This window comes from Choloepus didactylus, chromosome 5 (genome assembly GCF_015220235.1).
Source record: "Choloepus didactylus isolate mChoDid1 chromosome 5, mChoDid1.pri, whole genome shotgun sequence".
Taxonomy (NCBI): Eukaryota; Metazoa; Chordata; class Mammalia; order Pilosa; family Megalonychidae; genus Choloepus; species Choloepus didactylus.
Window position 1 is genome coordinate 127714929 of NC_051311.1, and position 12357 is coordinate 127727285.

Genomic DNA, 12357 nt, shown 5'->3' on the forward strand with positions numbered 1-12357 from the left:
ATGAAACAGAAGGTTGAACAGAGCTTAGTCTGTGAGTCCGAATATAGGATCAGGTAATGGCAAATGTTTTCTCAAAGATAGTAAACTTTATATGTGGTAGCCATGATTTTGTTTTTGCTATTTTGTAAAAATTTGAAAACTTATGGGAAAGTTGCAAAAATAACACAAAAGCAATACATAGAACTCCAAAATATCCCCTCATCCAGATGGTATTTTGTGACCCACCCTTCTGTCCTCCTTCCCTCCCTCCCTTCCTCCTTCCCTCCCTCCTTTCCTTCTTTCCTCCTTCCCTCCCTCCCTTCCTTCCTCCCTCCCTTCCTTCCTTCCTCCCTCCCTTCCTTCCTTAAACATTTGAGAGTAGTTTGCATACATCATGCTCCTCTAGTACTTAACACTTCAAGTATATTTCCAGAGAATAAGGTGACCATGTTTTATTGTAGTTATCAGTGAGCACTATAATTATTCATTGACTTCCATTCTTAGATTTTTCTCATGGGAATGAAAATATTGCATGGACTTTGTGGCCATCTTCCTGTTCAGACTTACCATGCTTTTTGGAGCATACTTTTATGCATATTCATTCTGTTTCAGAGAGCACGGCTGACAAAGGCCTCCATGACTTCCAGTCTTTGAAAGATCAAAATTGAGGATCTGGTGAAGGATTTCAGGAAGCCACTTATTTAATTGATTCTCTTTTCAAGTAAAATGTATTTCAAAGGAAAATTGCCTAAGATTTGACTCCACAAGTTTCAGTGTAGGTGAGGAATTCTTCTGGCTGAACCGTATAGCTAATGCTCAATTACCTTTGCTTCTATTGAACCATATTCTAAACACCTTCCTATTGTAACCATCACCTTGTGCACAAGTCTGTATTTTTAGCCGTTAAGCAGAGCTCAAGCACTGTATTTAGGCATCTGACTTGAAGACTAAAATTTGCTCAGTGAGCAGAACAAATGTTCAGAAAATAACATTTCAAGGTTAGAGTCAGTGTCCTGAATAAAATTCCTTTTCTTCTTTTTCTTACTGTTGAATGTAATATAAATAATGTACCCTGACTGGCTTTCAAGATTAAAAATGAGAATAAGTGTGAACTTGGAGAGGAAAGAGAGAGTAATTAAAAACTGAAGGCGCTTCTGTTGAACAATTGTTTGCTTGAATCTACATACACATTTTATTCATGATTCAGTAGGATTATCATTTTTTAAATGAGAAGATAAAGGGCAGAGAGTTTAATAACATTCTTAGGATGATACAGTTAATGAGTAATAGTATATTATAGAGATTTCTCAGGGAAATTCCAGAATTGTGCCTCAGGCTCCCTAGTCTTGAAAGATAAAAACATTTTATTTCTTATGGGAATAGAGATTGATATATTAGGATTATTATTGTTAAACAAAACATTCCTGGGCCTCAGGAACCTTTTCTGAGAGGGAAGTTGCATATTTGCACTGAGGGTGAATGATTAATATCTATATATCACTTGATGAAAACTTCTTTATAAATTCAGTTGGTTTGGATTGTGTACCAATTGATGGGAAACATATCCTCTTGTATTCCAACGAGGCAGAAGGGTGTTTCAATTGCATTTCACAGCGGGTCCCTACTTTTCCCCTAGGAAAAGTAATAAATGGGTCTGGGCACTCCCTCCTCTTTACTGCCTGGTTGAACCTGTAGCATCTTCACTGAGTAAAGACCAGTCTCCACATGAACAGTTTCAGCTGCCACCCAGGACTGTTTTAATGACCCAAGATTCCCACTCTTGGAAATAGGGCTGAATAAATATTGGAAATTCTGGATTTTTTTAAATGCATTTAGAAGAGAATAAAGAGCAACCTTTTCTGATTCTTGGTGTTCTGAAAGTTCTATCTCATGATTTTAAATATTCAAAGTACAGCCTAATTCAGTAAGGGGAGTACACTCCATAGTAGGGTACATTAATGATGTAAAGAACAGAGAGAGTAAATCAAAGAGGAGGTAGAGATTTATTTTTAACCTTAATGGAATGCCAAGTTTATGTAACAGCATATAACAACAGTGACCTATTATTTGGTGAACTGATTATTATTCTTCTTTACATAATAGGCTGTCAGTAAACATGGCCTAAATGTTATCTAAATTCTTCATTTAAAATTATTCAAGTTTACATTTCAATTTTAAGTCAAAGCATGTTATGTTACTCTAAAATAGAGATTTTTAAAGGTACTAAAATATGATTCCATTTAGTCAGTGAATCACTGAATTTTTTTGGGACTCTTAGAGGTCATCACTATTATTTATAGATGGGAACATTCAGCTTAGGAAATTGAATGATTTGTCCAGAGGGAAATAATAGTAAATGGTAGAATCAGCCATCTAATTCTTTGGGCTTTAGGAAAGTGTTAAAAACAAACAAATCAGAACAACAAACCCATCAGTCTCTGTATTGTTCTCTACTCCCCCATCCCTACCTACAGGCAAAATGAGGAGATAGGAGTATCACTGTGAGAAATAGAATCTGTTGAAACCCTGTCTTACGTCACTCCCTAGCCATACAAATTAGATAATTTACTCGCCTTTTTTTCCTTAAGTGCTACTATGGTTTTATGTTTGTGCATAGAGAGAAGTCTGAGAGTTCATTAAACTGTTAACAATGGCTAGTTTTGTAGTGTAGGATTGTACAGCATTTTTACTTTTGATCTCATACATTTTTGTATTATTTGATTTTAATAATCATGTTATTTGTATAATAATAAATTTTCCCCTTTAAAGTGAATAAAAATAATTTTGAATTTTATTTGATATATACAAGTGATATGTAAAATACCAATTTAAACACTATCTCACACACATACATTATACACACTTGTACACACACGTTTTCCCCCCTTAAATATTGGACATATGGTGACTATATGAAACTGAGGGACCACTTCTATTTCAAATGTTCAGATCATGTGTTCTCATTTTTGTTTCTGAAAATATGGACACAGTTATGTATTCAATTATGTACTTATTCAATTCTCTATTATCTTTCATTTCATCTTTCAACATATTAACTACAGAGAAGAAAAGCATAATTTGCTCTCATTCTTAATCTCCTTTATTTCATGATCCACAAGTATTTTGTTTTCAACTTTAGGTTGTATGTTAATTTCAAGACTACCAGAGGTAAACTCCTTGGGTTTACAAAGAAGTGTCTTTTTATAGTGCTACACACTGTCTTTATACTCAAAATGTTCTGTAGTCAATTCTGGTCTGCCATTTACCAAATATGAGATCTTGGTCAATTTTGGGGGCAAACTAATTGCTCCAACCATAAAATAGGTGTAGGTAAACAACCTTCAGGATTGTAACAATTAAATGAGTTAAAGTTTGTCAAGTGTCTGGTATTATAGAGACTGGTATATAAAGGCAAATTTCCTTTCTCACTTGATTTAAATTGAATATTCACTGTTGACCCAAGTAGAAATTCCTTTATTCATTTTATAATACATTGGATGTGATTTTTGGTAGTCTTTTTAAAAGATAAATCTCTTGTGGATTAACGAAAAAGATGACCAGCTGACAATTTTTTCTACACTAACTTGAGGTTGAGTTAGCCCTAAATCTTCTCAGTTGCTAGGAAGACTTCACTTTTTCAAGGGGTAAAACGGAAATTCACCAAGTTAAATTAAAAATAAAATAAAAACCCTGAAATCAAAGGACCAAGTAAAGGACACTGCAATAAATGAAAAAGTGCTAGAACACATAATAGTGCTGCAAATATTTTTTCTGAACATTTTTGTAGTCTTTGTATATATATGAAGTTTTTTTCCTCCTGATTTTCCAAGTAGAAAACTTGGAAAAATGAAAGGGTTTACTGAAGAATGTAAAATCAATACCACCCAAAGAGAATTACTCTTTAACATTCTTGGCTTTTCTTTTGGTCTGGTTTCCATTGAATTTGTGGGTAAATTGCATGAGGTGTTGCGGGTGTGAATGGCATGTGTGTGTTCTACAATTTGAATTATAATACATATATATATGTGTTTGTATATCTTTTTCCTTTACCTATCCTTGTATTATAAACATTTTTAGTGTGATTAAAATAGTTTCAATATCATGATTTGTAGAAGCTGTATGAAAATCTGTGATATAATTATATCATAATTACTTTTATTATTTCCCTTCTCCTGGGCATTTAGTCTATTTGCAGCTGTTCAATGACATTTTAAAATAACATTGTGACGGGCATCCACTTCCTAAATCACCATCCAACATCTTTTATTTTTTATTTTTCTTTAGAAATGACTACTAGAATTAGAATCACTCAAAGTGTGTGAAGTTTTTAAAAAGGTTCTTGATATACTGTGACAATTTTTTCCTCCCAGGAAAGGTATACCAATTAACACTCCTGTCAGCATATTTTGCATCATATGCTTGTCATCATCATATATTAGCAGCAATTGACAGGTAAAAATGTTATCTTTCATAATTTGCATTTATTTGATTACTAATGAACTTGAATACTATGTCTTATGTTTACTGGGGATTGTGTGTGTGTGTGTGTGTGTGTGTGTGTGTGTGTGTGTGGTCTTCTTTCTTTTCAGCAAATAATTGGACACTTTTTATTCCAATGGCAATTTTAAAAAAATTTATTTGAATATATGTTCATAAAGCAAAATCTTGACTGAAAATATTCACGATAGCAGCAAATTCAGTTAAAAACCTAAGGCATTTCAAAGAGACTAAATTTTGGATGCTTTCCTCAGAAAGATAAGCTGCATGATATATTTATGAGATTTTCATATCTCTTTATGCTGAGCAGTTGGTAATTTTGTTGTGTTTACACTGGGATTCCTAACAATGTTGAACTGGCAACTTTCAAACCTGCAAACATCTGCATTTGTGATAAAAAATTGCAAGATACAACTGAAAGGAAAAATATAGTTCACAAACAGTATAAATTTCTGATTCTTCAGAATTGAACGAATATACCTGAAAACATACTTAAGGATACTTAAGGATTCAAACTGTTGTTAGTATATAGCTTAAGAAAGGAGAAAGGATGAATTTCCCCTCAAGGTAAGCAGCAGCATGACTACTCCCCAAGAAGAAAAGGTAGTATCTCCAAAAATAGTATCATTTTCACACCACTTGCCATGTTTCTAAAAAACATACAATTTGGTAGTATACTTTTATAAGTTGCAAAAATCGATATTAATTGCAGAAGTGATGGTGTATATAGATGTGCGTTTTAAATGATCTTGTGTATGAACTTTCAAGGTGTTTGCTCACTTTTTAGGATTTCATGTTTGGTGCCTAGGAGGGTCAGCGTTGAAACATTTCTCTTCGATCTTTCTAATGTGGGGGAAAAATAAGCTTTTAGGGAGTTAAATGTGGTCCAAATCTACAGTTTGGAGAACAAGACTGATACATAAAAAAGAGAGGTTTTATGAAGTTTTTTTAAGTCTTAGAGGAAATTAATAAAATAATTTTATTGAATTCAAACATAACTAAAGTTTTAAAATTGATTTTATAATTAGGAATAAGGTAATTAAGTTACTAAGGCACTTACTTTTAAAGGTTAATTATTATTATTATTGATATTTTAGCCCATAGGTAAATTTAGTTTTTACCTGTTTGAAAACCCTAGGGCTTTTAAAATTGATGTACAATACTTTGAGTGTTTACAGTGTCATGTACTCTAATAGATTCAGATCTGGACTTTGTGGGCTCTGGTAACAAAGGAGATGAAATAAGGACCCAAATATCTGGAATCCTATTACTTGGGCACATTCCTCTTTTGATAACTGGTGCTTGAGATGGAGCAGAACTGGGTGTTGATGGACATTTAATTTGTATGGCCATTTTAAATGTGGTCCTTACTGAATGCATTCAAAGACCTTTTCATAGCTATCATCTAATATTTTTAACTTAAAAATACCTTATATTGATTATTTTCTTACTGTAAAGCTTATGTTCATTTTAGAGAAGATAGAAAATACTGAAAGTACAAAGAAAAATGAAAAAAAATCTATCAATAGAAAATTACTGTTAACAATTGGTATGTACTCCAGAGTCTGTTGTATATAATTCATATATAATTGTTTTTATGAAATGGAATCAAAGTGGTTAATAACTTGCGTGTTGCACTGAATACCATCTCTTTGTCATTAGATATTTTTTTCCCGAAATATTTAAATTGTGGCCTCATTTTCACACAATGCATGGCCATTTTTATGGAGCAACTGGTATCTAGGAAAGAGATCATGTCAGCTTGCAGACATGTTTTGTTTAGCCCAAAGACTGTTTGCCAATATTTAAAAAAGGGAGATTTCACATAAAAATCCAGATGTTCCCTTTCTCTTGAAAGATGAAAGCTTTGGTAACACTGGGCTTGTAATCCTGCTTGACCACAGTTGTCTGGAGCTGAGTGACAAGTGACTGCCTTAGCTGGGGCATTTATTTGACAGTTTAACACAGTCCTCACCTAGTCTCTTGGATTCCTCCATGTTTCCTGCTTACTCCTGAAGCTAGCTGATTTTGCAGACTTTTTCTAGGATATTGGTTTTCAATGAGACAACACTGGCTCCCAAGTGGAGATTTGGAAATTTGTGGGAATGTTTTTAGGATTCCTAAAACACCTCAGAGGGTGCTACTGGCATTTAGTGGGCCAGGTTCAGGAGTGCAAGGAGTCTTGCAATGTGAGGACAGTCCTGCACCTGCAAGAACTTTCCTTGCATCCTGCATTTTCAGATATCCTGTTGGACATTCATGTAAGTGAGAAACATGTTTGTAGCTATCTGAGCCTAGAAATGAATTCTATTGCACATATAAAAACTAAGTGTTTTTACTTAATTTTAATATAGTTCTGACTTTTCAGTACTGCAACTGCTATATTATTTAAGGTAAAAATTGTTCTTTGTTTTATTAGAAGCTTTACTACAAATGGTCCATTGGTTGGAAAGCTGTGTCACTGACAATGATGTGTCTCGTGAGCCTGAATGACCATCACAACACAGCTGTGACTCCACATTTGTAGCTACCTCATTTAATATAGAAGAAAGGATATTTGAGACTCCTTTAAAATCTTTTATGAATAAGTCTCAGTTTCTGTGAGAGAATGTTGATTACTCTTCCTGCTTTCTTTATTTCGATAGTCTGTAATTTGCTTTAACGTGTTATCTGGACTTAATGTTATTTTTTTCTTTTGTTTTTTTTTTCATATGACTATAAGTTTGGTTTGTTGTTTCTTGTTCTAATAATAAATTTTATTCTTACGTCCACCCAAACCTCCAGTCTTTCACCTTCCTATGCTTTTTATAAGGATTGGTGTCCATTACTTTAATCCATGGGACATAGGACAAATATTGGGGGAATTCTTTATACTCATGTTTGAGAGCAATTTATTGTTTTTTTTTTAAATAATATACTACATAGAGGTTGGTTATATAATCTGTGAGTTTCATTTTAGGTTAGCAAAAGGGGCATTACAAATTGCTTGTTATTTAAAGGGGGTTATGTGTTTGATGAGTTTAATGACCTAGGTGAGCATCAAGGATGTATATAAGTCCTAAAGCGGCTTACAGTCTTTTAGACAGACAGTACGTGGAAATAATTTAAGGTTAGACTGAGAGGATGAAGAAATATGCTCAAGAATTCCAGATGGGGCAAGGTGGTGGGTTTGAATGAGGGAGGAGGGATTCTGGAAGACCCTTAGGAGTTGCTACCGAGCCTAGAAGCATGGGTAGGTTGCAAAGAGCTGCAGAGAAGGTAAGGATGGGGGCAGTTGTCTTTCCTTTTTCATTTTTTCATCCCTTCTTCTCTAGAATGCTCTCTTTTCCTCTTCCTTCCCTGAAGGTACAGCAGCTACACATATACCTAAGAGGGACTAAAGCAAGGTTGTGAAGTATTGATTTTAGGTATTTGTTCTCACTTTAAATTCTGACAAATATAAAGATATAACTTTGGGGGCTTTGAACTTTTCTGTTGTTGCTCTTTCAAGGGAAATTGTAGCTGGGATTCCCAGAACAAGGCATCACATGTATTCTACTTTAATATAATGCATTTTATTAGCTCTAGTTAGAAAAAAAATGTACGTAGGTGCAAAATAAATACAATAACTCTTCAAAATGTTTCCTTTCCTTATTTAATTAGATGGATAATATTGTGTGGCAGGAATACTAAGAAGAGAGAGTAATAGTAGTGAATAACTAGTTTTACAGCCTGCCTCAGCTTACCAAATTTAGCTCCACCATATTTTCATGTGAATATTTAATAGCCATCAGAATTTCTCTCAAGGGACATTTTCTCAGCCAATCAAGATCAAAGGGCTAATAGGCCTTCAATGATGGTTTGATTTTCAGACGTTCTCTTTCCTAATGCTACAATCCTTAGATATGGTGGGAGATCCACTTTAAAGTGACTATTCCTGGATTTAATTCAAATACCACTCATTGAAGTTGTTCAGAAAATTGCCTGATGTAGGATTCTGGGTGAAAGTATTTTGTAACTTGCTATATTTTGGGGGTGAATAGAAACATCAAAAGCATTTCATTTCATTGAACTCTAAGGATCTATAATTTCTTCTCATTCACTGCAGGTCTTCATACTTCGGAAATAGTTTACAGCCTTTTTCTGAGGATGTTTAATTATTCCCTTATCCAGAGGCATGTATCTTCTACTTTTACCTAAGTTTTAATTGCTAAGCTCCAGAGGAAGAGAGTGGTCTGAGCCAGGACTGCAAGTTGTGGAAGTTTCTATATCTGGCAAACTGGCTCCTTTCCAGGGCAGAATAATTTATCAACAAATGAAACACCAGCCACTTCCCACACATCCTCAATTGCATTAGAAAATCACTCCCCTTCCCTCCCAACTCACTGAGTTTGCTTCGAGTATGGAGCTGACACTCTCTTTCCTCCTCCTCATTTTGTTGAATCGCTCGTTTCCGTAGTCTATTAGCCTTCTTATTAATAGGAATAAAATATGCATTCATTAACTGTCTAATGCTTATGAGTGAGATACAGTCACTCTCTTTGCCCCCAAGTTATGCTGTCTTTATAAAGTAGTGCTATAGTAGGGAATTGAGCTGGAAAACTGATTTTGTGTCTGTAGCATCAGGTACTATTTAACCAGTGGGAGGGACTGATAAAATTAGCAAGTTGACTAACCACTTCCCTTCCTTGCGGCTCTTTAATATTATAACGGATACAGAAAAGTTTAGAAGGACTGGGCTAGTTTTCTTAAACCCACAGCACACTTTGCCAGAGGGAATGCACAACAGAATGGGTAAGTTTCTTTCTTTTAATCTTTTAAGAGAACTGTGAAAAGAATATTGGGGTGGAAGTTTTTAAGCTTGACTATGCAAATAGTCTTTAGTAATTTGTATCCTGTGAAAAGATAAACTTATTAGGAGGGAAGGAAAGGTTTTCCAATCATCATCAGCAACAGCAGCAATGTCAAAAATTAGAGTGAGCAAAGGGTTCCAGTCCATTCCTGGAATGTCCTTATTGCTCCAGATAGACAATGCTTTGAAAAAATAAAAGCTTAGGAAAGGATTCTTTATTTAGTGTAATTTTTGATAAATAAATTCCTGTGCTGTAAATTCTGGAAATCCGGACTTTGGAATTGTCAACAGAGTAACTAACTACTGAACCTAAATGTCACTCTGGATCCTGAAAAGGCTGAAGTTCTTCAGTTATATTCTCTGTGGTTGAAATTTTATTGCTTTTGACCTTTTATTATGGAAAGTTTCAAACAAAAGTAGAGAGAACAGTCTAAGGATTTCCCATGCACCTATCACACAACTTCAACAGTTGTCAACTTATCACCCACGTTGTTTCATCCACACCCCCACGGAATATTCCCCCCATTAGTATGGCTGAATTACAATATTTTGAAATGGGGCCATTGTGAACATTAGATGACAGAATCCTAGATTCTTCTAAAGGCTCATACCAGCTCTGTCATGTAAGTTTTAGAGAAATATTATTACAGAAAATTGAACTGAGTCATAGAAAATGAAACCAAGTTTCCAATGGTTGTTTGGCCAGTGAGGGTAGGGGTGGGAAGTCAGTATGATGGACTCAGAAGCCAGACTGTTTGTGGTCACATTTTGGTTCCATTACAATCCCATGTCCTTGAAGAAGTTCTTTGACCTTTCTATACCTTGGTTTCTTACCTGCAAACTGAAGGTAATAACTGTACTGATGTCTTGGATGTGATGCAGTGCATGTAAAGGACTTAGAAGATTCCCAGGAATCCAGAGGGTACTCACTATATGTTAGCTCCACAACTGTTTGCTGAAATTATTAGAGTGATGGTAGGGATGGAATTTGTTCAAATAAAAAGCCAACTGTGGTGTCTGAGCACACTTGTCTTCTGACTATAGCTTTTTTCCTGATTAATTGATGATATGAGGCCAGGAAAGGTCTCCACTGATACTTCCTGGGCCCCTGAAAACTCCTTGTTCTCACTCCCCCAGGTTCTGAATTAATTCTCTGGGAAAACAAGCAGTGCTAGAGCTTGTCTTATCCACACTCTCACTTTGAGAATGAGGGAGTAGATTTGTCTAAGCTTATTTAGCAAGGGGTGGTAAATCTGAGGGAAGAGCCCCTCCTCTAACACCTGTAAGTGGATTGTAGTTGGCTTTAGGCAACTCTGCTGGGCCCTGGAAGGCTTCCTGATGTCCCAGCTCTTGTCCCTTCCTCTCAGAGACAGAGGTCCCAGGCCTGCCTCAGCCCTCTTCCATGGCCCAAGCTGCCCATAGATTTACTTTCGTTAGTAATGAAAATGGTGAAATTTTGAAGAGGGCAGCAAATGAGGAAGTGAAGGCCTTCCCTATTCCAGTCATCTTTGCATTATTAATAGTAATAGTAACGGCTGACATTTATTGAGCATTTACTATGTGCCTGGCTCTGTGCTGGGTGTTTTTCCAAATTTAATTCACCCACTAACCCTATGTGATACATAATGTCAATATCTTCATTTTATAGATAGGAAAACTGAGACATACAGAGATTAAGCACTTTACCTTTGATTGCTCCACTAATAAGAGACAGAGCTGGAATTTTGCTCTAGGTTTGTCTGCCTGACTTAAACACCTCTCAGAGCATTTGTTTGTAAGAAATTGGTTCATTTAAACATTTGCTTTCAAAATACATCCATGGTTTTGATCTTCACTTTCATGAAGGTGAACATATAGCAAGCTATATGGAGAAGTTTTAGTTTTATAGCAAGCTGAATGGAGAAGTTTTTGACTAGCAAGATTTTTTCCATAGTGAATTTTCAAAATGTCTAATTATAAGCTGGAAATTTGTCATAAGTCTTGACAAATACAGAGGCTGGTGGGGGTGAGGGTGGAGTTGCCGCTGTAATGAAGTAAATATTGAGCTGAGACAGTAAAAAAAGAAATGCTCTTTTAGTAAATTAACCATGCCTCAGTGGTGGATTTTATTTTTAAGGCCATTTGTCTCTCTTGAATTTTTGTAAACGATGGGTGAAATTCATCTAAGTCAATTTTCGAGAACATGCAGTGCTGTTGTAAAACAAATGATAAACACTGATGCGCTGCAGAAATAAAAATTGGCTGAATCTTCTGGAAGGTGCTGAAGAGAACTGCGACATGCACAGTCAGACATTTTAAAACCTGGAATTGACTTTCAGTGCTTTTTCTTTTAGTTTACTGGTACAACTGCAAAAATAGAACTGAATGTGTGAATGAAGGGAGAGGTTAATTTCACAACTTTGGAGAATTTCTTTTCCCTCCAGTGGAGTAATGGTGCTTTAAAAAAAATCTTCACTGAAAGGGACACTGGAATTTAGAGCTAGAAATGAAAATATCAAATATAAAATGATTGACTTGTCTCATACAATCTGCAATTTTTCATGTTAACTTTATCTTTCCTTCATTGGCTGCAGTCATAATATCAGCCATGTTTTACCTATAGAAACACTGGAAGAGATTTGAAATACTACTCTCTTTTTGCAGAGAAGGGAGGAGATAATGGAAGCTGGAGTTACTGGTTGGGGGAGTGAAGTGGGTAGAGAGGCTCTTTAGTACTGGTGACTGCAACCGTTTTCCAGAGTTATTCCGTCACCTCTATTTCCTTTAACATTTTTCTGTCTCCTAAGAATGCATCATTCACAATTTGTCAAGAAGGATTCAGGGCTGGAAATTTCCGTCTCACTGTCTGTGGTTGGAAATCGACTCAGAAGGTGCATTTAGCTTATAGGGTCCTCTTCTTCTGCATCTTTCTGCTCTAATAGAGTGACTTTCTTGTGGGCTTGACCACTTGGAGTACTTCACATGGAGTAACAGTGCCATTCATGCTGCCAGATCTTCCTTTTATGGTCTAATCTTTAACATTTATCCATGCTTTTATGGCACTGCTCTTT

At 35.5% G+C, this 12357-nt stretch overlaps 1 protein-coding gene across 14 annotated transcripts in view; it reads left to right on the forward strand.

Moving 5' to 3' along the window:
• HDAC9 (histone deacetylase 9) overlaps nucleotides 1-12357 on the forward strand; it is a 996855-nt gene that overhangs the window by 212609 nt on the left and 771889 nt on the right. Inside the window, exon 1 of one of the 14 annotated variants that reach the window (XM_037836850.1) lies at nucleotides 9180-9249. The exons of 12 other annotated variants lie outside the window; for them this stretch is intronic. In XM_037836850.1, the coding sequence (XP_037692778.1) occupies nucleotides 9234-9249 (16 nt within the window). In that variant the 5' untranslated portion in view covers nucleotides 9180-9233. Of the gene's footprint in view, nucleotides 1-9179; nucleotides 9250-12357 lie in introns of those variants that run through there. One more of the 14 variants, XM_037836854.1, reaches the window with a different exon arrangement.